General features: G+C 38.4%; 1 protein-coding gene across 1 annotated transcript; it reads right to left on the bottom strand.

Annotated features, from left to right (window-relative positions):
* Positions 1–917: 917 nt before the first annotated feature.
* Positions 918–25,636, bottom strand: ARPC2 (actin related protein 2/3 complex subunit 2). Its single transcript, XM_039343193.1, has 10 exons — positions 25,426–25,636; positions 15,057–15,091; positions 13,097–13,209; positions 10,056–10,101; positions 9,284–9,470; positions 7,769–7,862; positions 6,210–6,336; positions 4,688–4,788; positions 2,938–3,038; positions 918–1,379 (listed from the first exon to the last, which is right to left on the bottom strand). The coding sequence occupies exons 1-10, from the start codon at positions 25,497–25,499 to the stop codon at positions 1,355–1,357; spliced, it is 903 nt and encodes a 300-aa protein (XP_039199127.1). The 5' UTR covers positions 25,500–25,636; the 3' UTR covers positions 918–1,354.
* Positions 25,637–26,667: the final 1,031 nt, after the last annotated feature.

The raw sequence follows: 26,667 nt of genomic DNA, 5'->3' as shown, positions 1-26,667 counted from the left end.
GAGCCCCAGACCGAGGGAGATTGACAGTTGTGTTTCTTCCATTTGTGAATAATTGCACCAACTGTTGTCACCTTCTCGCCAAGCTGCTTGGCAATAGTCTTGTAGCCCTTTCTAGCCTTGTGTAGGTCTACAACAGTGGTTCTCAACCTTTTTAATGCCGCGACCCCCAACCGGTCGTAAGTCGAGGACTACTCAACTGGTGCAGCACCGTTTGCAGAATGGGACTTTTGGCAGGCTGAGCAGGGCAGAGACAGCCTGGACAATTCCTATTGGCTTTTGAAAGCCAACAGAATTAGACTATTCAAAAGAGTCTATTCTATTGGCTTTCAAAAGCCAATAGAATAAAAGGGAGTAGCACAGCTAAGGAAAAGGAGAAAAAAATGGCGGACTGCGTTGTTTGGCGACCCCCGGGAAATGGTTGTTCGACCCCAAATGGGGTCCCGACCCACAGGTTGAGAACCACTGGTCTACAATCTTGTCACTGACATCCTTGGACAGCTCTTTGGTCTTGGCCATGGTGGAGAGTTTGGAATCTGATTGATTGCTTCTGTGGACAGGTGTCTTTTATACAGGTAACAAGCTGAGATTAGGAGCACTCCCTTTAAGAGAGTGCTCCTAATCTCAACCCGTTACCTGTATAAAAGACACCTGAGAGCCAAAAATCTTGCTGATTGATAGATCAAATACTTATTTCACTCATTAAAATGCAAATCAATTTATAACTTTTTTTGAAATGCGTTTTTTTGGATTTTTTTTGTTGTTCTGTTTCTCACTGTTAAAATAAAACTACCATTACAATTATAGACTGATCATTTCTTTGTCAGTATTTTTCCCTCACTGTATATGTTTCTCTCCCATAAACCTTTTCTGATTCTGTTAAACGCAAACAAGTAATAATGAATACCCAATAATCATGCTTGGTAAGATAGAAAGATCTCCTTTATTAATGAACCCAACAATATTTCTTCAGATACAGGAATTGTGAACTCAAAATACTTGGAAGAAAAACAAATTAATATTGCATTATTACCATAAGAAATACTGCAACTCATAACCGGTAAACATATTGCAAAGCAAAACAGCTTGAAAAAGGGCAGCAGGAAGGGGGAAAGAAAAGAAAGAAAAAATGGATCAAAATGGAATCAAAGGATGTTTTCATTTTTTTTTTAATTAAGTCCTTGCAAGCACAGCTCGATGCCACTGATCACTTTCCAAACTTGTGTAGAAAACATAACCCAATTGGATTTACTTCTTTAAGAGCCCAGAGAGGTGCAATATTAAAAAGCTACGATTATCAGGTAGCAAGTGCTCCAGCCTTCCACCGCAGTTGTCCGATTCCACCTTGCCTCAGGCTTTAACGGGACGCAAATGTCTTCCCCCTGGCAAGAAGTCAGAGAGTGTAGGGTGAGGGTGGTTCCAGTAGTCCTACCTTATGATTTGGGGGTTCTAAGATTTACCCATGTCCCATTCCTTTTATCCAGTATCATTCATACAAAAATATTCTTATCTTTCAGACTTAAGTACATACAATTATTATTGCCAATATCAAATTTCTTCAGTGAGAAGACAGGAATGGAATGGTTTGATTGTCAAAAATACATACTCAAAGGGCATTAGTAACTCATACCCACTAAGAATTGTGGCAATCTAGTGCATTACACTTTTCCTTCTTTTCAAAGTCAATACAGTTACTTTGACCCCTTTCATCTTCATTTCACCCCAGTCTTGCGTTACATCTGTCCAGTAGGTCTCTATAAATTAGAGATGAGTACATATTAAGCTATTTTGAATGAAATGTCCTTATGTGGTGCAGGTAGTCCCTGACTTACGACCATTTAAAGACAGTTCAAAGTTACAACCTATAATATCTATGATCATTGCACCATCCCTGCATATGATTGCAATTTGAGTGCTTGACAATTGGCTCGCATTTACAATCAGTTACTGCAACCTGAAGTCAACTGACATGATTTGCAACTTTTTTTGCAGTTCCCCCCCCCAAAAAAAAATCTCCACTGGGGAAGCTTGATTCAATTAATGACCATGTGACTGACTTAACAATCATGCGATTCACTTTACGACTGCCCTAAAACCACTTATAACCACGCTTACTTACAACTGAAATTCTGGTTCCAATTTTAGTAGTCGTAAGTTGTGGAGTACCTGTTATTACAAAAATTGTGTGTACCACACTTCTATAAATGTTCTCATATTTCTAGTTTTCAACTATAGACTGCACTTGAATTCATGTACTTTGGTGAACAAATATAGTCAACTACAAATATTTTTTGTTTTTCTAATTTTCAATAAAAATAGCAACTGAAGTAACCTCAGGTCTTTAAAATGTTTTATTTTAAGGGAGAAAATGAGCAATTATCTGTTCTCATGAACACCCACACACCTTCACGTTCTTTGTACTCCGGTTCCTTGTTAAGATTAATGTAGCATAAATTTCCAACTGAAGTGAACAGCAAAAGAAGCATAGCAGCAGTATAAATAATATCTAGTTGTGCTCACAAATATCTTACCAAAAAGAGTTTACATTTATAATTCAAAGATGAAGGGAATTCAGGGATATAAAGTAATATTCCCCCAAATAAGAGAACTTTATTTTCCTTACTGAGTAATACTTAGATTTCAGTCTCTCTCAGCAACGTTAGGGATTTATGAGAAGTAAATGCCATGAACTTAGAAGCCTGGAAGTATGATACATAGGGGGCACTAGAAAAGCTAAGAACACAAATTATGTATTGAGACTTTAGTCAGCAAGTATTTTGGAGTCAAGGATATAGCTATTAACCCAGCAAGATAATGCAATGGAGGCTCAGTTCTACTTTGTAAAGAGCCATTCAGAGTCACATATTTCAGAGATGAGCAGGTATGCAAGTTTACCCAATAAATAAATCAGAAGAAAGATACTGTCCCTTTAAAACTCACGTGATTGTTTTCATTTCCTTTTTTTCTGCATCCGGCCGGGCACGATTCAGTACTTTGAGGAAATCTGATGTTTTTGCCCTCATGCGCGTGTGAATGTAAGCCTGCATTAAGGAAGAAGAAAAAACATATCTAAGGGCTCCTCATCGTTCTTAAAATTCAAGCTAAATGTCAGGTGCAAGAAACCAATATGACAGAATGAAACTGCTTAGGGTAGTTTCTTTATTGTTGTTCACCTGCAGAGAGAATCTTGCCAAACTAAAGTACAATCTGCATAACTATCAGATATACCCACTCTGGGCCTCTTCTTGGATACCAAGGATTCCAGGCTAATTTGCCTCCTGAAATATCCTCTCCTTTCAGTGAATCTGCCTCAGATTTCACCACACTCTCTCTAATTCAGTGTTTCTCAACCTTGACAATTTTAAGGCATGTGGTCTTCAACTCTCAGAATTCCACAGCCTGCTGGCTGTGGAATTCTGGGACTTGAAGTCCACATGCCTTAAAATTGTCAAGGTTGAGAAACACTGCTCTAATTAATCAAAACTTGCAACTGACCCAAAAGATTTCCATTAAATAGCTTGCTGAGTTTCTAAATTCAAGACAGCTAGAAAGATGGAAAGAAAAGCATCTGTTCTCAAGGGAAATTGCTTACTGTTTAAAAAAAAGGGCTTTTTTTTTCTGTCAGGAGTTTGGAAGGAAAAAAGGGATAGAATTACATGGAAGTCATAATCTATTATTTTTTCTCTGTCTCTCACTGAACAAAAAGGCTATAGAGAAAAGGACGTTTATTTTACTGCCATTCACAGTATACTTTTATGTATCATGATAAGTTAATATGTGTTAGGAATAAATTTCTGAAGGACAGCTGATCAACAAAAAAAATGGTTAACAGATAATAGGAAATAAATTTTTATATACCACATTAGAGAAAAAAAAATGAACTTTTAGGACTATCTGTAATCCAATAGCACTGAGACCTACAATATGACTTGAACTTTACCTAGTCTTATTAATAAATATATTCTAAATAAATAATCAACAAACCAAACAGCATAGTATGTAATTTTTAATACAATGAGTATTATTAATACTATTAGTTATTAATAGTATTATTAATTAATACTATATTAATTACAACTTGGTTAGAAAACAACCCTGTGAAACCCTAGAATAGGCAGCTGTCTTAAAGGAGTAAGTTGAGTCTAGTCTTCCAATAAATAAGATGATCAGATGTAAACCTGTGATCACATTGTAGGTCACATTACTGCTGGATTACAGTTTTACAAACTTCCTACAGGTAATCTGTGATTTATGGCCACAATTGAGCCCGGAATTCGGAATACCAGAAAGTCAATAGGCTCATAAGTTGAGTCACCATGTGACTGGACTCAATTTTATGATCATTTTATAATGGCTGTTAAATGACTCACAATGGTCATTAAGTAAATCATTCGGTCATTAAGACTATAACCAATTTATCCAATTGGGGTTTTTTGGGGGGGCTGGAAAACAGCAAAAAGCATTGCAAAACACGATCAAGTACCACAGGATGCTGCAACTGGTTATAAATGCTGGCTACTTGCCAAGCGCCCGAAATGTGAACATGTGACCATGCAGATAGTGCAACAGTGGTAACTTCAATGACAGATTGTAAGTAACTTTTTTAAGTTTGTCGTAACCAGTCATTTCATTTTCCCAAACTGTATGTTAGGCATTTGCATCCCTGAGACTCTAGATGACATTCCTATACCTTGGAGCATTTGATGTGATAGTGCAGGTAGTCCCGGAATGTGTGGATCAGATTTATGGTGTTGTCCCTTGCGGCAGCATTGGTATGGCGGGGAAATAACACTGCAAAGAGAAAGCATCAAGAAATGTTTATTCCTTAGCAATCATTGCCTAGCTACATTAGACAACTGCCAAACTGACCTACCTTATTCTTTGGCTCAATATTCATTTGCATCATTTCCATAATTAATAAAGGTGTTTGTATAGAACAGATATAATCAAGTCTTCTCCAGAGCGAAAACCAATTACCAATTGCATTTTGATCATTCTAATTGTGTCAGGTACAGTAGTGGAAAAAGAAGTGGAATGCTTATGATTGAAGGATAGCTCAGGCAATCTTCAAGTCCACAGACAAATTCCTAACAGAAGGTTTCACAACTACTTTCTTGAAGGCAGTCAGCTTTTCTTAGGAGAGGTATTAAGTCCTAGGGCTAGCTCAGGGGTCTTCAAACTTGGCCCTTTTATGACTCGTAGATTTCAACTTCCAGAATTCCTCAGTCCACAAGTCATAAAACGGCCAAGTTTGAAAACCCCTGGGCTAGTTGATCAATCTTGGATTATAAATTTTCCAAGCAAAGTCAAATCAAGTGATCTTTAATCAATTACCAGTTCAAAGAAAACAAAAAGACAAAACACATAGAAAGTACAGACCTACAATCTTGACCTAAAAACATCTTAAGCAGAATAAGTAACGTAATAGTATATTACAACACCAACAGAGTAAATTTCAAGAATATAATATTGTTAGCAGGATGTTATGTCTAGCTTTAAAGGATCTCTTTCTTAGCTTGGGAAAGAGAGGGTATTAATAATTTGCTGATTTCCATATACCCTTATCAATCTAAATTCTATTATTCTGGGACAGCCTATTTATTTCAGCCTGATGCATCATATCATTCATTTTTAGGATAAGAACTTGCTTAGCCTGATTTTATCCGATCAATATTAAATATGGTGCCAAAAGCCTACGTGATACAACTTTTGGCTCCACCACCAATTTCCAATTTGAGAAGAAGTAATCAGCAAAAATTAAAGGTGGCAACCCTATTGGAAAGAATTGCGTTTTCACTAATAATTAGCCCTCAGCCTTCAACATTGTACCTGTATTTTGGGAATTCCTGTCTCCAATATAACCTGGGCATTCGCTATCCTGTTAAGGGCAACAAATACATATAACTCTCAAGAAAGAAAATGGAAGCAGGTATTTTTTCTCCAAGTACCTTGTCAACAACTGTAGTGTGGCTCATTGATAGTCTAGATGTAATTTCTGAGTGCATTTGTTTAAGTAGTGACCTGCAAGGTACAGCTATATACAAAGCATACTAAGAATTATGTATCATAATGCTTTAAAAGAAATGTGTATAGTTATGTTGCTTGGAATATATAGAAAGGGTAATTTCTTTGAAATAAAGAATGTTTAGAGTAAAACAGCTCTTATATATTTACCATCCGATCCTAGCCTGGCTGAGAACAAGTTCACTCACCAAATGTGATATATCCAATGTTATCTCCAACTGCTGCATCTGTATCTTTCAGTTCCAAGGGGGGCTCCCTGTGACTAAAGAGCACTTGAGGGGCTGTGTGACTGGCACGACGGCCCTCCTTAAATTCCTAGGGTAGGAAAAGGAGTGAGACTATTGGCATTGTTAAAAACAACACACTGAAATCATGGAATGCAAGTTTAATAAAGATTAAAAACTATACTGTTAGTTGTTATTGGCTAACACAAACCCAAGTAATCATTCGCTTGTCTAAATCATAGTGATAAAAGAGGTCACTTTTCTTAACATGGAAATAACAAAATTCAAAAGCTCGGGTGTAGTTTATAGGAAAGCTCAGCTCCTTCACACCCTTCCCAAATAGCTTTATTGAAGGACACATAAAATCATACACATTAGATGCGCATGACTTTACTGATAACTAAATTATGAGGTTTTATAAATATACTATATTTCAGTGTTGTAATTTTACTGTTCTCTTCAATGTTCGTTTTATTCAGATTTAAATATTTCTGACCTTTTTTCTTTTCATCATTTAAATTTATTTCTCACATTAAAATTCTTATACTTGCAAAAAAAAAATCTTCAAGGTTCTTCCTATACTGTATTTCTTTCACTTTCCACTAATGTTGCTTCCTACTTCCCTTGCTCGAGCAATACACAATTCAAACATTTTTGAAAATGTTTAATTTCTAGAAAGAAAAGCAGATGCTGGCTGGACAACATTCTTCCTAATCCAAAGTATGAAGGAGTTCTAACATATTCTGCATTTGCATTTACATATTATTTTCCGGGGCAGAACATGAACATGATGAAATAGTATTTGGCTGTTCTATTAGAATGAGAGTAGAGAGCCCCCTCCTCCTGAACAGTTTACCTGCTGAATTGTGGGTGACCCCCCCACCTTTTTGGTCTTTGAGAAGGTGAAATCGTGGCTTTTTTGAAGGGCCTTTGGATATTAATCATACACACTGTTTGCCTTTTCTATAATTCTAGCTTCTCTAGTTATTCTTTTAAGTAATTTTATTCTGATTTTCATGTTGCTTTTATTACATAAGTCCTATAAATGGCTTAAGTTCATAAGGTTTCAGGTGATAAATTTTATACATAAATTTCATAAATATGTAATTCAAACCACTGGAATGGAAACAATTCAGGAAGCCCAATAAAAGAGTCGCCAGCAGCTGACTCTGGCATAATATAAAACACAATTGTGCCTCAACAGAGCAATTCAAATTCTCTTCTTCATCTTCCACTCTGCATCCTGCCAGCAGAAAATGTTGCCAGCCAGGTGGCTGTTCAGAGCTAACAGATAATGTCTCAAATGAGTCTTTGCTTTTCTAATTCAAGCTCCTTCTTCCTTTGTAGATAGCAAGACAGATGGTAAGTATTCTTTAATTTGTATAAAAAATAAGTAAATTTCAAGAGGCACCAGCAATATGAATAGTTAGTTTTAGTGGAGAACTTCACTTTAAAGGCAATAGTGTATTTCTAAAACACCAATCATAACCCAATAAATTTCCAAAGAACAGAAACAGTCATACCTGCATAAACACCTTTCCAATCACAACGTCATCGTCATCCTTAAATACCGTGCTGAAAACTACCGTGACACGATCTTTCTTTGATTCCACATACCTAGAGAGAGATTTAAAAAGGCAACTGCTTAAAAAGGTCATTTCAATACTAAAAGACCACAGGTTTACAAACAGAAAGGTTTACTGATAGTTTAATAGTGCTAGTGACACATACCACACCTCCAATGTGAGTATACACAACAGCCTGAGAACTAGTACAGTACCACTTTGCAATCCTTAATCCTTTTGGTGTTGGCATGTGCATTTTTGGAATTTTTAGAAAGTGGCAGGTACTCCACCACAAAACAGAAGAGTTTGGTTGTCATTTAGAACATGGCCAGTCAAAAAACCCATAAACCTCAGTGAAAAGTTATTGCTAAACAGAGAAAGATCCTCCTCCCAATTCTTTCCTTCTTTCATCCTCAATACATTACAAAATCAACTACTTGTCATTCAATATACTTTCAAGAACTGCCTCTCTGCCATTTCCTCTTTTTTCCTCTCCTTTCCCCCTAAAGCAGTGGTTCTCAACCTGTGGGTCGGGACCCCATTTGGGGTCGAACGACCATTTCACGGGGTTCGCCAAATAAGGCTGTCCGCCATTTTTCCCCCTTTTCTTTGGCCACGCCCCTGGCATCCGATGATGTATAAGTGGTTGGGGGTCACCACAACATGGGGAACTGTATTATGGGGTCGCAGCATTAGAAAGGTTGAGAACCACTGCCCTAAAGCATCTCATTGTTCTCCATAACCTTCCTCAATACACTCTTCCACCCACTTCTTCCTCTTTCATGTTGGCCCCTGAGACTCTGATTTTGCTATTTCCTCCTCCGGCTCCATTAGGTCACCTGCCACGAGCCATTGTACATTTTTCCAATACAAAAATTACAGGGTTAGGGCTTTCTTTTTTATTCTAGGCAGCCAGTAATATTTCAAAGCTATGCTCATGGGACTGTTTGAGTTCCTCAGGATCCTCACACAAAAGTTGGGGGTAAGGCTGAGGAACGAAAGTGGGCAGGGTTATTTTATTTTTTAATATGGTACTGTATGCCTATTTTAAGATTTGCACGTCAGGGATTCTGATTCAATAGCAAGAAAATTTCAGTTTTTAGCAATCAGGGTTGGAGGAGACTGAGAACTATAAAATGGGATTCAGGGACCATAGGCTGCCATTCCTACTCCAGCATAGGGGAACAGCGCTTCATGATTTTAAACCAATTCGTGTTAGTGTATAGTACCTTATATATTATGATGTATACAGGAGACCTGTGTGTGTTGATTTGTACTGCGTATTTCAGTCAGGCTTTAGCTTTAACCAGCTGTCAACATTTATCTATGGAAAGATGCCATTTCCTATCTAAAAGAGCTTTTGGATGCCAAATGATAATGGATAGAGGAAGGTGGAATATTTTGAACATCTTAAAATCTGAAGGTCTGGAAACTGACCAAGTTGCTGGGCAAGAAAAAGACAATACTTCTTACATGGTCTCATCATCTCGGTAATGGATGACTGCTCTTTTCTCTCCATCTTTGCCTTCCTCTTGGAACTTGAAATATTTCTCAAACACCGAGGCAAAGCAGTTGCGTTTCAGCATGCCTGCTTGGTGGACAATGGAGTCTTTGACAGCCGGAAGGCTTTCCAAATCATACAACAAAGAGACATTGTAACCTAGAACAGGTAAATAATAAGAATATTTGCAGATTTCCTTTCAACCTTAATTTTTTCTAGAGAAAGCAATACAGTACTGGCCAGTCATTCACAGGTTCTTTCTTTCCAATTCCTCAACAAAGTAAGATATTCAAATAAAATATTGGCAATATTAAACATGCCTTTCTCCTTCAATCAGGCAACTGTTTCTCCTCCTTTCACCAATTGTGAGAGAAAGCAATTCATACCCCTGCATTTTGGGACAAATGAGTGGGAAGCAGTACTGTTGAAGGTAACCATGGTTTTCCAGAGCTTTTGAATGCCTGTCACTCTCTTCACACAGTACAAAGAATCCCTAACTAGATAAGCGGGGCCTTGCTTGGGGGTGGATCCAGAAGCTTATGCTGCAGAGAAATAAACTTCTAATGTTCTCAGTCCTCCATGTGGAACTCTGAAGGGAGGCGGATATTTTTTTAAATAGCACTGCAACAAGGAGAGCCCAACTGTGAGCTGGCTTGAAAACATGGATGTTTGAAACCCAGAGATTAATTACAATTTAACAGCAGATTGAGTAAGAACCAAGGCACAAATTATGCTGAGGCTTACCAGATTCTGGAGTTACCAAGTAGTTTCCATATACTCTCTTTAATAACTAGGAGACAGAAAAAAATTACTGTGAGCTTTAACATGTCTTTTTATTTGGTCCCTTCAGAATGCCCCATCCTTAAAATCTCTCAAATCTTTTCTAGTCACTTCTAGGACAAATCATTTTTTAGATGTCCCAGTTATTATTTCTAATCATCTCAAAATAAAAATTGAGGCAACATTTATTTAAAAATGGAGACAAATATAAGGCACAATGAAAGTAAAAAAAAAACAAAGTAATTCACCATTGTTACTCTATTCTCATCTTGGAGATTCATTTAGATATTGTTCAACTCAAGATATGACAGATATATGAACTTCACAATTTATTGCCTCTAGTGGGGCATATTGTCTGCTTTCATTTCCGAAAAATGAGGGAGCCAGGAATAAATTGATGAGCTGTACACAACCAAATCTACAAATAAAATTATTTGTGAAACAATTTGCATAGCGCATAACACCTCTGTCTGCATTGTCTCCAAGGAGGAAATGAATATAACGTGTCCTTCAAATATTAGTATTTCTCATAGTCTTGAGAATAAGAAATTTAGATTATCAACCCACAAATCACCCTCAAAGAATTCTATAGTGTTTTAGCTAAATACATCCATGTTTGCTGTCCTGAAGTTACTTGCCGGTCAGTGCGTTTTCAAATAATGAATTTTATATGTATACAACAACTTTATTATTTATCATAATGCTTTCATTTGAAAAAAGGGCAAAAGGGAGAGGCAGAGATTTTTCCAGTATTTGTGGATACCGGTATTTTTCTTTCTCAGAAACAAATCAATCTCAAACTGACTTTCTCAGACAAACCAGGCATCAGGTTTTCAGAATGTGTCCAGTGATTGCCAATCATGGGCCTTAGCTCCTGGGCTTTTATACCCTTTGGCTCTTTTTAGGTGACCCTCAAAATGATTCAAGCGATGTTATAAGCTTGTATGTAAAGCGACACCAATTGCAGCACGAATGCTACAATTATGAAACATCTGAAAACCATTTCAGGAACTGAGTCACACTTTCTGCTGAGACATTTAACCACAAGGCACAGAAAGGAGTATTTTTTCTACCATAAATGGTTATTTTCAAGAAACCTGCAATATAACAGATTTTTATCAATTCATTTTTCAGGAGCAGAATGAGCTAAATTTAAGTGGACCCATATCATGAGTCTCTCTACTCTAAACGGTCCACCAGAAGATTCCAGGTTTAACACAGAATAAACAGTCTATCATTTAATGGTAGTGACCCAGTCAACAGGAGAAGGACTGAGGTCCTTCTCTCCATTTAGTTTTCACTTTGCTGTCAGAACCTAAATTGTTAACTGAAACACAAGTAATGTTGGAAATTCAGTTCAGCAGATAGCAGTACCGAACTGACCCTGGTGATTCAAATGCTAAGCAAGATTCTCCTGGCTGATGCTTAGACGGGGGTGGGTGGGTGAGAGGAGAGACAGAATTCCAAGACTGCAGGCTAGACAGGGAAGTTGGAAAATACATCGTGACAGAATGTCTATGGAGATTCTCAATCATTCAAGTCATGGCTGTCCCAAAAATGCTTTTTTTTTTTTAAAGGCAACTGGACTTTCTTAGGTTTTTTTCCCCTTTGGAAACATTTCACTTCTTGTCTAAGAAACTTCTTCAGTTCAATTCAGTTCACTTCGATGAGAAGCGAAACATTTTCAAAGGGGAAAAAACCCCAAGAAAATTCAGTTGCCTTTTGAAAAAAAAAAAGCATCTTTGGAAAGAAGGCAGAGCATACCATTTCTATAACACAGGCAAGAACACTGCATGGATAAAATCATCAGGAGCTATGTTTGACTTGAAGGTATATTTACCACTGTTCGATACTTGGAAACAAAATTTAATTTGTTCCTTAAGAACAGTGGTTCTCAACCTTTTTAATGCCGCGACCCCCAACTGGTCGTAAGTCGAGGACTACTCAACCGGTCGTAAGTCAAGGACTACTCAACTGGTGCAGCACCGTTTGCAGAATGGGACTTTTGGCGGGCTTAGCAGGGCAGAGACAGCCTGGACAATTCCTATTGGCTTTTGAAAGCCAATAGAATTAGACTCTATTCAAGAGAGTCTATTCTATTGGCTTTCAAAAGCCAATAGAATAAAAGGGAGTAGCACAGCTAAGGAAAAGGGGGGAAAAAATGGCGAACTGCGTTGTTTGGCGACCCCCGTGAAATGGTCGTTCGACCCCAAATGGGGTCCCGACCCACAGGTTGAGAACCACTGCTTAAGAATATGTTTGTTCTATTATTTTTACAAATATGGGCATACACCCAATGCACTTTAAACTAATGATCTCTACTATCAAATCATAAATAAAAGCATAGTTATAACACAATTAAGTCAAGCCAGTATTGTTAATGAGAAGATCACTAAAAGGCTGACACAATACATGCATAAATAGCTGGGGGCAATTAAATACTAAATATACCTTCCTTTGAAGACAGTTCCTTGGCTGCAAATATTCAGATATAAAACACACACACGCATACACACACACACATACACACACAGAGAGAGAAATACTTATTGTTTTACAAAAGGAGGGCATGAAATCATTGGACTTTCAGCAAGTCAGGAAAAGGAGAATGTGTAAGGCAATGTTTTCAGAAATACTGCACCTAAACAACTGAGTCAGACCTGACATCCTAAATCACAGTCGTAATATCTACTTATGTTAAAGCACTGAATATTTTATGTTACTGATTGTATATGTGCAAATCAGTCTATCCTGTTTGTGGAATTGAAAAGTTTTAGAACACCCCTTTTTAGGTGGATGCATCTGATTTAAAATTCATATATAACTTTAAAAAAAACATCCCAAAGCCTTAAGGAGGAAGAAGCAATGATGTTTGTGCATTTTCTTAAATACTATAATATCAAAATGCATTTTAAAAGAAAGGCATCATGGTTAACTTACAAAGAACGAATTGATGAACATGGGGAAGCTTTCGTATAAGACGTATGCAATACATCTAATCTCACCTCATCAGCGCCATGTTCCTGGAGCTCTTTGTAGAATTTCAGCGAAATACTGACCATAACCTTTGTTTTATCACCATTTGGATTGGAAATATGGTAAAGGACTCCATCAAAATCTAGGAAGAAAGCATTTGAAAATTTGAAGTGCTTGCATATTTTCAGTTTAGGTATATATTGGAAAACGAAGCTGCCTAAACAAGAAACAGAGCAACTGTATACATTGTGGGCTTATTACCTCTACAGAGTCTATACAATGGAAATAAAAAACCAATTACATGTACCCATTACCTATAAAAATATGTAAAAACCCATTACCGGTAAAGAGTTAATCAAGCTAAAACTGAAATGTAATAAGGATGGATAAATCAATCAAATACAGTTTCTTCTAGTTTTTACTTATTACACATATTACAATTTTATTACTCCATCTTATATTTGTTCTGCCCTGTGTATCACTTGAATTTTTCTGAAGACCCATAAAAATTCTTAGTTGTACACAGTGTAAGTAAAAAGACAACATGATTTTTTCTGCAGTTTTCTTAGATATACACTTTTCTATACTAATACACATTTTGGATATAAAACTAAAAAAAAATTCAGAGTATGAATAATAAAGGGCAACTGCATTCCAATCTCTATGTTAATTCAAGAAATGTGAATTAGGAAAGGCTGTATTAAAGATAACCAAGCACTTTCATCTTTCATACCTATTGGTGCAAAACAATCAACTTCACCAAGCTTATGTCTTGCACGGATCCACATACAATTCATGTCATCCCAAGCAATGACTTAAGTATAGTGGATCATATATTTCAACATATCCAAAGCCTACGGATGAAAGACTAAACATCTCCAGATTGGAGAAGGCAGACCATCCAAAGAGGGATGGCATGTCTCCCCTGGAACATCCGGAGAGTCCAGGGGAGAATGCTGTCCCAGGCCCCTCCAACACTGGGGGAAGTGCTTGACCAGATGGGGAACTGGCTGCCTTCATGAACGTGGGGGGGGGGGGGAGATTGGCTGCAGATAGGCAATAACTATGAGAGACAACAGATTCCCCTCTGATGAGAAACAGCTGCCTCCCCCACTGGATCTGCAGGTGTGGAGAGTATAGCAGAGGGAAGCTCAGAGGAGGTCTGCAAGGCTGCTCGGAGGTTGTCCCGGAACACCTGCCTGAGGGTGATTTAACCAGAGGCGGGGGGGGGGGAGGTTGCATTCGTGGGGAACAACTGTTCGTCTTGATATTCACACCCCTGACTTTTGGAAACCTTGACTTCAACCTGTATTTCAGCCTCTGAATTTGCATACCTTGCTTTGCGGATTTCTGACTCTAGATTATGGCTTACGGACCTTTGTTTTGTAATCTCTGCACTGGGTTTGTGGACTTTGATTTTCTATCTGTTTGGGGGCTTGGTTCTGGTGACTGTTGGACCCCAGCTGGTGAGACTGGGTTACACTGACTATTGGTGGTTGTTTTGTAAGGAAAAGTGGAGTGGAGTTTTACCAACAGCCCTGGAGGACTGTCTGTTGTGTTTAGCAGTGCAATAAACAACATTACTGGTGCCTGCATCTGTCTATGCCAGTGTTCTCAACCTTTTTAATGCCGCGACCCCCAACCGATCATAAGTCGAGGACTACTCAACTGGTGCAGCACCGTTTGCAGAATGGGACTTTTGGCGGGCTCAGCAGGGCAGAGACAGCCTGGACAATTCCTATTGGCTTTTGAAAGCCAATAGAATTAGACTCTATTCAAGAGAGTCTATTCTATTGACTTTCAAAAGCCAATAGAATAAAAGGGAGTAGCACAGCTAAGGAAAAGGGGAAAAAAATACCGGACTGCATTGTTTGGCGACCCCCGTGAAATGGTCGTTCGACCCCAAATGGGATCCCGACCCACAGGTCAGAACATTTCACTTCCTTTTACACCAATAAGTTTTTTAAAATTAAAAAGTGGAGAACTTACCTGCGAATGTTACTTCTACTGCCTCAGGTTTGTTTCTGGAGAAGGGAAGAGGAAAATAAAAGATGAATTACTTATAAAGGATTTAAAGGAGCGAGAGAAGATTTCCATCAGAAAAGATTAAATTTTAGGTTTTCCTTTATATCCTTTCAAATATACACATAACTATTATGCATTAGTTGTCTTCTAGCTTTTAATTAAATCCTCTCTGTCTCTATAGTGAAATGGACAGAACTGTAACTTAATTCTGCCAAATACATTTTCATAAACTGAAATAAATAGAATTCAAATACCCATTTCCTCTCATTTGTACAGGTAGTCCTTGACTTAACAATTTTTTTTAATGAGTTCACATTCAGAATGGTCTCAGAATGGGTTCTTTACAACCTGCAAAATGTTGTGAAGCACCCAGCTGAAGACACCTCTCCCTATCCACAAAACTGCATTTTGGCAATTAGCAACCTGCTTGCATTTATGACTGTTGCCAAGTGCCCTCTGATCTTATGATCATCATTAGCAATCTTCTCTGCTGCCTTCCCCAGAGAGTCAATGAGGAAGATGGCAGGAAAGGTTGCAAGTAAAGGGAACATTGTATTTGAGGTCCATTCCCCCAGTACCTTGAAGGATTTCCCCTCCTCTCTGTACAGGGAGGATAAATCCTCCCCCCCCCCCGTGTTGGAGGAATGGAAATCAAATCTTGCAAAAACACTAGTGAATGGCACTGTTCTAAGCCTTTAAGAATGCTGGCATTTGCTTGTGTTTCCCCTGCCAGAGGGGGACAAATGTTGGCATGTCCTGTTGTTTTCCCTGAGGGGTGAAAATACTGGCACTTGCCTCTCCAGAAGGGAAAAGGCTAGCACAGTGATGGCGAACCTTTTAGAGACTGAGTGCCCAAACTGCAACCCAAAACCCACTTATGCATCATCGAGTGCCGGGTGGGTGTGGCCCAGTGGGTGGATGTGGCTGCGGTGGTAACGGCAGACTGGATGGGACTAAAAAGTTCAATCAATCAATTCCAACTTTGCAAGATTTTTTTTTTCCCGCGAGAAGTTGAAATTGATTGATTGAACTTTTTTTTTTTTTTTTTTTTTGCACACGGTGGTGGAGGCCTAAAGCGAAAAGGTTTTATAAAACCCAGCTGAAGATCTAGGACTGGGGCAACGGCACGGGTGCCCACAGAGAGGGCTCTGAATGCCGCCTCTGGCACTCGTGCCATAGGTTCACCACCACTGGGCTAGCACATAACATCAGTATTGCAGTCATTCTCTCCAATGAGGAGAGGACCTCCCAATTGAGGGGGGTCAGGCTCTCTCTCCATCCCACTACACTGGGAGGCCTGACCCTTTCCCCAGAGCTCCACGTAACGACTCATGCAGTTGCTTAACAACTGCAACTGGGATAAATCAGGATTGCAATCATTAAACAAAGTAGCCATATGACATCTCGCCTAACCATCACTTTGCTCAATGACCAAGATTCCGGCCCAATAATGGCTGTTAAGGACATCTTGCCCCAAATTAAGACCAAGTGACACTGGCCATCTGGGAAAGGAAGAGAACCAACTCGCTATAGTGCCACTCACTCTTAATCCCCACAGCTTATCCAGAAGATATTATGACTGATGGCATTGAAGGCTGCTGAGAGGTCCCGAAGAGCAAGGATGGACACATTACCCACATCCTGTTCTTGTTAGAGGCCATCAACAAGTGTGACCAATACTGTCTAAATCCCATAACCAGGGCTGGTGCCCGACTTAAAAGGGGGCTAAATAATCCATTTCATCCAGGAGCCTCTTAAGTTGTTGCGCAACCACCTTCTCAACAATCTTCCCACATTTACACACATACATACTTTTATAGCATTTACAGAATAAAAATAAGAGGTAAAGAGAAGAACAATGAAAAATAGAAATAACAAAAATAGAAATTAGGCATGAATTCTGGAAATTAGCAACACTATTCGTATACTAATTATAGAAGCTCCATTTCAAACTTCCTTATTTTAGCATATAACAATACACTGTCTATATAGGGGTGCTTGTAATTCACAATTATATAAAATGAAGAGGCAAAGAATTCTCTTGGTGAAATCCCCTTCTGCCTATATCTATAGGTTCTCCAGGCAGTTTCTGCAAAGAAAATACTGAAACAAATATATACACTAGGAAAGACACTCTGATAACCTTCTATTTTTTTCAGTTCTCATAACTGTGCAAAAAAAGGTAGAAGTAGTTTTATGCCTTCTACTATTATAAGACAGGGAGAAAATGGTTCCCTTACTCAGTTTCTCATACCATGCACAGAACATAATTGCTTACAACCGCTTCCTGTTACAATTTCATACAAAATGTATTTGCTCTTCCTGTTTGTTTATTCTAGGTTGAAAGTTCCCTGAAATTTGGGGAAGGACTGTATCATTCCTGACTTATCATCAGTTAATGTAGCAATTTACTTAAGTAACAAAAACACCTTGCTAGAGGACTGTGTACTCATGCAAGCAGTAAAGACTAAGGAAAAGAATGAAAAATGTATTCCTTCTTGGCCTCTTTCAACACTCAAATATAAAGCTCTCTAGATTTAAGAAGGCAGAGTAAACAATATCAACCTATCTATAGTCCATATTATTCTAATAATCACCAGATACAGACATCTTATCTATAGATGTTCCACTATGAAAAACAGTAATTAATGCATGAAGTCTAAACCTTTGTCCCATTTACAGTGGATAAATTGGTACATGAAATATTAAATTAAAATGTGGAATCTTTCTCAATTTTTGTTTGGACAACATACATTTTCAGTACATTTCTTATATTTTCTGCATATCATGCTAGACTTTGACTGGGTCTTCTGCCAGACTATGAAAATGTGTGGGTCACACCCAAAGAGATTCTACCATGCATTCATTGCATTCTCTGGAATATACCTATCATATTCATTGTACATTCACAACTCTACCAAGATAAATTATAATTTTGTCTAGAAAGGATTCAAATGGATACAGGCTTCTTTTCCATTAGCAATTCCATTTTTCCTACAATCGTGACAAGGTATATACAGCATTTCTTGTCCCCAGAGGAAGGCAGTATCTGGGATTTCATTTTCAGTCTCATATTTGCAATCATATAAGATAATATAATGCAAAACACTAGACTTTATAAATGCTAGTTTATAAAGCAAAATCTTGAATATTTAATTATGTTTTAATGAGCTACTGTCCAGCTAAAAGCTACATAAAACCTAGATCATTTATTTTCACAACAGCAAAACCTTATACAGTTAGAATGTTGTTTTATATAACTGGAGCTACTGGAAACTATTATGATCATTTTTTTCATTTGCATTATATCTTTTGGGATCCCATAGGACAGCAAGAAAATACTAATAAAATGTGGCTTCTGATATTTGAAACTGCTACTTGGCAATTGGAAAACACTTAACATTTCCAAGAGGATTCATTTATAAATGTATCCCTTGGGCAAAAAAGCTGGTATCAAAAAATTATTTGTTCCTTACAAGTATATCCTGCATAAGAGAATGCTGGACTACCTGTGAATGAAAACTTGCAGCCCAAAGATATGTTTAGTAATTTTAGTTAATCATATTTAGAATGATTTGCAGGTAGTCTTTTAACTTATGACTGGTTGCTTAATCACTGTTTGAAATTACAACAGGCCAGAACAGTGCTTTACAGCAGATAAAGCACTTCTGGCTATTGCAAAACACCTATTCAAAGAATAGGCTCACATTTAGAACCTTGGCGTTTACTTAGTGACCAAGGATTCACTTAATAAATGGTTGATTCTTTAAATGACTGCCTCCCAAAATGTCAAAAACCTGGGTCCGATCACATGGGTTCCTTGTCTTACAACCATAATGACTTGCACCAAGAAATCTGGCCTCAACTACAGTCATTCAGTTGGGGAACACCTATACCAGGGATAGGCAACCTTGGCTCTTTTATGACTCGTGGACTTCAACTCCCAGAATTCCTGAGCCAGCCATGCTGAGGAGAAAGGGAGAGGTTTCCAAGCTGATCCATGCTGGCTCAGGAATTCTGGGAGTTGAAGTCCACGAGTCATAAAAGAGCCAAGATTGTCTACCTGACCTATACCATCAGCATTCCATACAACATGCCACACATACGCATTTCTGAGCCGATTTTCTATTTCCAATGGCTATTTTCCCAAGTCACTTGCCTTCACATAACCAAATGATTTTACAAGACTGCTTTCATTCTAAAACTTATAAACAATTATTTTCTTCTAATAACTAGTGAAAACATATCTTATTTTTTCAAGAGCTTCCTATAGCACAAGCTACCTGAAATATTAAGTGACATGGATTCTTTCTTTCTGCTGCTCTCTGCTTGAAGAAACAAACTAATAAGGTATATAAACCAAAAATACCACTCACCAGTTGCCTTCCCATTTCTCATTCCAAATGCAAGATAGATAGATATAGATATAGAGATAGATAGATAGATAGATAGATAGATAGATAGATAGATAGATAGACAGATATTTGACAAGCTCATCAAGCTCATCTGAATTCAGAGGATAAAATCAGCAGACTTTTTTTTGGCCAAAGGTGGTTCTCCATTTTTCTCATTAGCATAAATAAGCACTGTATTCAAAGTATTCTTTGAATCCAAATGGAAGGATATCTACCCTAGTGCTGGGATGAGAAAGGGATCTGGCTGATCTACTTTCTTCCTGCTGTCCTCTTTCTCTCTTCAGTCAACCTTAATTGCATACTATTTTTATACGAAATTACTGTACTTTTTGAATTAGATTGTCCCCCATACTCCCAAACCCACTGATCCAAGGTATTGGCAACCAGTATGGCTTTAAATAAGCACATATTTTAAAACATCATCAAATACTCATTGTAGAACATATTCTTCATCTATACAGATACGAGGCAAACAGCACAAACTACCAGCAAGTTATAGAATGCAAAGGAGACTATTGTACAGAATTTGCCTATTATTTATAAAATCAGAACAAAGTAAAGTCCAATATATATATGAGGCATGCATGGACAATACAGCATAGTTAAGGAGATTGCAGAATTCACAATTAGTATCTGGTCCAAATAATAAAGCTGAGGGAGGATTCCAGGATACACAAAACAAGGGGTATGTATACTGGATTTTGGAATGCATAGTACTGGCAAGCTCGCGTTACAATCCTACGCAAAATTACTTGGGAAAGAAAGCTTTTGGTCCAAATGAAAACATACAAGGCAAAATCAATCATATTTTAAAAAAAGAAGGAATCAACATGAGCATTATATTTTTGAGGCGGAAGATGAGTCAATGCATTCCTTTAATAAAACAAAAATATTGCTAATTCAGCTACCACTGTGCCATCTCTTCAGTTCAATGCTTCTAGTACAGACATGTCAAACACAAGGCCCGGGGGCTGGATGCGGCCCACAAGGTGGTTTCATGTGGCCCACGAAGCCATCCTGGAAACAGTGAGGGAATGGCCCCCGCTGCCTTGGCCCTGGCCCAGGCCAGCCGGGGGCCAATGTACAATTTTGTGATGGCCATCTTGGCACTTGCCCCGGTGGACCATGCCTTGGCACTTGCCCCGGTCCCACCCCAGTCCCACCCCCTTCTGCCAGAGACCCTCAGATCTGTCCCACTCTTGCCCAGGCCCCCATAAGCACCCTCGGTGCGAATAATGTAGAACTGGCCATGCCCACCCAGTAGGCCACACCCACTCCATCCACGCCCACCCAGTAGGCTGCACCCACTCTGGCCACACCCACCCGCCCCCCTAGGGCAACCGCAATGCTGATGCGGCCCTCAGTGAAATTGAGTTTGACACCCCTGTTCTAGTATATGTATGTATTCTTTATACAGCAAGTTGATATTTCCAAATCAAAGGACTGATTGAAGCTTTGCATTAAAGTGTTCACATGACATTAGGAGCCAATAGCTGTATTTTCAATTCACAGTATATTTCAGCATCAATCACCTGAATTGAAGTGCCTAGCAAGGATTACAGCATATTTTGCATTCTTTTTTGTTACATTTCTTTTTCATTCATTTCAACATTTCTTTTTATAAAGTTATTCAGAAAATAAATCCAAGTAGTCACACAAAAAAAGAAAAGCAGAATGATACTGATATGCAAAACAAGGAAAAATTTAAAAAATTAAAAACTACTTGGTTACAAATTACACTCTTTCCTTCCATTGTGCCCCAACTGATAATTGTAGTCAATATATTGATAAACATTAGGAATTTCTTCTGATTTTCATTTCAGTCCCTCTATTTTCTTTCTCTTAGAAACAGTTTAAGATTGTAAGTTTGCCTTGTTGTGTAATACAAGTGTTGCAATCCCAACTGCACACTGAAGTGTCTCAGGAAAGAAAATACATATTCAGAATGATAGCATAAGCATTCATTGTAATGAAATTCTTACATAGTGTAAAATTACTTGAGAGAAAATGAAAACACCAGCTTCTATGAAGAAGTTCCAATATTAAAAACTTCCATTTGGTCATTTTTAGAAGACTTTCTAGGATAGCCTGCAGACTAACTAATGAGAACTGCCTATATTTAAGCTGTCGATCATTATATGCCATCAAGTGAGTGTCAACTCTTGCCAACCACATAGTGTTTCTCCATTATGGTCTATCCCTAGGCCTGGCAAATTTAACAAATCTTTTACTTGTTAATATTTTTAGATAACCAGATTTTGTTCTAGATTGGTTGTGGTAAATTATTTATAATTAGGCCTAAATTGAATCTGATACTATAAAGCTTAGAGGATCATAAGAAGTAAAAAAAAAAATTGAAAAGGTATGCCAAGGACAGCTCTGTAGATTACCATGCAATCTTAAACCTTATGCTTCTTCACTAAAATTCAAGATAGTTCATTGAGTGTTACTTTCTCGTGTGAATTCTAATGTGGGAAAGAGCAATATGTGCCCTTTATAATTACACTTAAAGAGAAAATTGCTAAATAAAGCAGTAGGGTATGACAGCATAAGAGGTGTGGGTATAATGTTCTCAAATCAATATATCCACCAACACTGGATGATTAGTATTCTGGGCTGCTCTAATGCTGTCTTTTTAATTTTTAAGAGTACCTATTACTTAATGTTCTTGGACACTGATGAAGTCATACAAGTGTTCTGCAAATATGAAAACAAAGGTAGCTTGATATAAAAAAATGAATGTCAGATATATTTCCTAGAACCTCTTAGCCCTTTGTTCTCTGTTATATAAATTTAACAATCTAGTTTAAATTTGGTGGTTCAATGCTCAATAGGGAGCACAACACTTCTATAACATGTTTCAAAAGAGATGAGGAAGAGTGTCCTTGCTTCTCTGTCAAACAAAGGGAAGGAAGGCTTTCAAATTTTTAATAAGAAATGTAATGATTGAATCACAACTGTTACAAGTTAGTCTGAGTATATTACTGGATTTTATCTAAAAACATTACTAGGAAACCCGGAGCCCTCAAATGTAAGTCAAGTTTTATAATCATACTAGTGCATTATAGCCTGCCTATTTTGTAGCAATTACTTGCTTCACTCAGTTCATATTTGCAGTTATAATGTTATTATTTTAAGGAGACTCAAACCAGTACAATACATTGTTTTCAAATTTAACAGTTATAGTAACCTATTTTTAAAAGGAAAGTACCCTGAATTTTGTGAAATATGGCTTGATTTTTTTCTCCAATAAATATACGAAACAAAGCTTGCTGTACACACCCATTAGGTGTATTTTAAGAGATGACTCAGCTTGAAGCGAATAGATTAGCATTCATTTCAGTTCTTTGTCTTGGCTCTGAGCTTGTCAGGACATGGTTTCTGTCCTTAAAAATGCAGAAGTAATAACTTCCTCTCTGTTTATAATCTGGTAGCATTAATGCTTGTTCTCAAGAGGGCTTTTTATATTAACTGACAGATGTGTTATTCAACTGGATACTATTAAAAGTTGCTTAATATATTAATGTTTTAGTGGGCATGACATTTATACAAGGAACACACATTTTTGCAAATATGAATGTCACTGTTCATGGGCTGAGCAAACAAAAGCTAGATGTATATAAATTAAAATCACTGCAGAGTATCAAAGTTCAATATATGAGTTTGGGAAAATTAACCTTACCAAACATAGAGATTAATAAAATAAAGAAGATACTTTGAATTGACCAGAGCAAAGGCAGAGTAAGACAACAAGCATGCACAATTGCATGTAATAAAGAAGGGTAACCATAAGCTCTATAGGGCCTCCATCATTCTTCTGGCAAACATGTATTTACTGCACAAAAGATAGTATATTCACAGAAATATCCCCTACAAGCAACAGAGTAATTTGCACATATATTTACCTAAAGCAACATCAGTGTGAAAAATGCATGCCTACAAACTTCCAAAGACATGATTCTTCAGAATCTCACCTTATTTGGGACTGGTACTACAAACGTATTCAGGATCAGCAGATTATATGGCTACAGCTAATAAAACAGTTGAATTACATATGAAACTGCCCTATAGTCCAGCAAAAGTTTCAGGTCATCAATAGGGCATCTCTTGTGAATCCCACAAGAGATATATTGGACATGAACAGTTATAACAACTATATTCTCTAGGGCTGAGCACACATTATGGAACAACTGACACGTAAGATGATGAAAGTTCCTTATTACAGGACCAAAATACATCTAGCTCTTTTTCTGTTTTTATGGTTTAATGTTAAGCGTTCACTGTCTTGATTTTTAAGTGGCTTATGACTGCCCAGAGATGTTAAAAAAGTAGGTGGCATAAGCATTTTTAAAATAAATTTAAAAAGCAGTATGTGTTGCTATCTAGATTTCATCACGTAATGTCATACGATATACTGTAGTGTTGTATTGTACGGAAAGGCCTACTTATGCATGACAATGAGCTTAAAAGCAGTGCACGGAAAGGCCTACTTATGCATGACAATGAGCTTAAAAGCAGTGTAAACTCAGCTATATCTACTGCATTAGAGAAATGGCTCTTTTCCATTTAAACCAAATTCTGAATGTATTGATTAGCTTTAGTTAAGCAGGCAACGTTTTATGCATAGTTGGTAGATATAATAAATTTTACCAAAGTTAAATTTATAAAAAGCATCAAAGATACGCTTCTGTTAAACACTGGTATATAACATAATGAAAGCACAAATACCTAAAAGTGGCCCAAACTGTCTAAAATCATTTTTAAGTGCTATTTGAGGGATATATCATAGACTGTATCTCAATTTCCAGCAACCAATTAAAATTTGGAGGCTTTTTGATGAATACTGAAATATGGATTTTATTTTTATCCTGCCAGGCATTTATTGACTATTCATTATAACAAATCTCTTGATAAAATAGGCTGTGTCAACAGCTACATCAAACAAATGTTTTCAAATGCGTATACCATAAACAAAATGGCCAAGAAAATGGCCAAGAGACTAGACTAGACGATCACACTGGGAGTAGGGAAAGACAAACCACACCCAAGATACATTCAGTAGGCAGGAAACTGGGGATTCAAATATTTTTGCATTTCTCAAGTGTGAATATCAAAATCTCCCTTTTCTAGATTTTCTTAGAGGCCTCATTCTCCTCTGAGAAAATACTGAAAACGCTCGACTTTCCTATTGGGTTAAGACTTCAACTCCCAGAATTCCTTAGCTGGCTGAGGAATTGTGAGAGTTGCAGTCCACAAGTCATAAAAGGGCCAAGTTTGAAGACCGCTGGGTTATACCGTTCATATAAAGTAGGGAATTCACCCAGATTCTTAAAAACGTGATCAAATCAGCCTCCAGGGAAAGGACACTTTCAGATGAACAGAAAAAGAAGCACATGAGCAAAAGCCCAGGAAGTGGCAACATGTGGTGTGGTCGCCCCAGCGCCTCCGATACCACTACGGTATTTCTCCTAAAAGACTTTCCACCGACTGAATCCTTTCGGGCCCGGAAGGAGAACTCCCCAACATGTTGACAGTGGGAGGGGAGACCTGCCAGAAACCGTCTCCAAGCTGGGCTGATGGTTCAAACAACCGAGTCACACCGAAACGGCGAGGTTTTTCCCAGCGGAAGAGCAGCTGGCCTGGCTCCGCGCCCCTTGCTCGAGGCCAGAGTTCGTGCCCCTCGCCTACTCGACAGGGTCTCTCCCACCAGCGGCCAGTCAAAGAGGCAGGGGGAGGGTGGGGGGAGGGTGGGAGCTAGGCCTGATATCCCCGTCCGATCGCTCGGGAGCCCCGACAGCCTTCTCTTCTTTAGCAGGCAGTTAAGGGTGGTGGTGGCGCCCGGACCAAGTCCCGAGCACCCGCTCCGTTTGCCGCCCGCCCGCCCGTCCGCTGCCACTCCCCCTCTCCCAGCCTCTCACCCAGCGGCCGCGCCCTCGAACTTGAGCGCGAGCGTCTCTTCAATGATGCGGTTGTTGACCTCCAGCAGGATCATGGCGATGGCGACAGTGAGGAGGGGTACGGAAGCCGGGCGGGGGAGGAGGAGGAGCGGGGATAGGGAAGGGGGGAAAAAAAAATCCACCTAGCTGAGGAGCGCGCTGCACCGGGGACCCGCCCGACTTCAGTCGCTTCCGCCACTAGGGCCCTACCCACCTTCTCCGAGCCGGCACTATGCGTCACTTCCGGGTAGGAAAAGCCGAGCCTGTGTTGTACGCACGCGCTATTTCGCATTCTCCACCTGAGTCTCGCTTCCCCCGGGGAGCTGCTCTTTTCTGTGCTGAGCTTGCGCGCGCGGATTACTTAATCGTGGGCCTGGAGTCTGTAGGGAAGGCGTGCTGTTGGATGTTCTGTCGCCTTTGACGTCGCGCTTGGGATTGGATAATCCTCACTTTCAATAGAAGAAAATATATATAGATAAGGTTGAACTGTTAGAGTCCTTGGCGCTCCCTATGTGAGCTGTAAACTGAGTTGTTAACTCTTGAGCGCTAAGTATTTCACAATCCTCACTTGCCACAAACACGCATGCTTGCTTTTTTGACACCCCTCAGCATGCAGTCACATAGGCGATCTGGATTGTGCACACGTGAGTTTTGTAATAGACAATTGGAGAGATTTCCTATCTGCAAATAAATTATTTCCTTACCGCTGGGTTTCACCGATTCTGTTTCCTTGTCGTTATTATTTCTTGTCCTTTGGCAAGAACCTTAGGTTAGTCATTGTATTTCATAAAGCACAGTTTCTATTGAGGGAGTAATACAAATAAAATTATATATGTCTTTATTACTAAATGATTGCAACGTTAAATAAGCGGGACATGTATTTATTGCGTTCTGCAATCAGGAAGTACTTTCTAGATCTAGAATCAAACGGCAAATATTGACGGACACTGAAAAATTAAAAAAACATGAGATGATTTGAGAAACAAAGCAGTGGAAACCTGGCTGGTATTCTTTCCCATTAATTAGGTGTTGGTTAGTTTATAATTGAAAAAAAAATCAGCTTTACAATAATGAAAGGGTTTGCTTATCATTTTATCAAAGACATTTATTTAATGAATAAGAATAGAATATATACTAATTAGGACAATTGAGAAAGCATTGTAATTCATATTTCTATACCTTTGAAAAAAATTGTTCAGCAATTGGTATAAGTATATACATCTT

This window comes from Crotalus tigris, unplaced genomic scaffold (genome assembly GCF_016545835.1).
Source record: "Crotalus tigris isolate CLP2741 ecotype Arizona unplaced genomic scaffold, ASM1654583v1 scf7180000017834.3080900, whole genome shotgun sequence".
NCBI lineage: Eukaryota > Metazoa > Chordata > Lepidosauria > Squamata > Viperidae > Crotalus > Crotalus tigris.
Note: the sequence above shows the minus strand (reverse complement) of the source record. Positions and strands in the feature narration are given on the sequence as shown.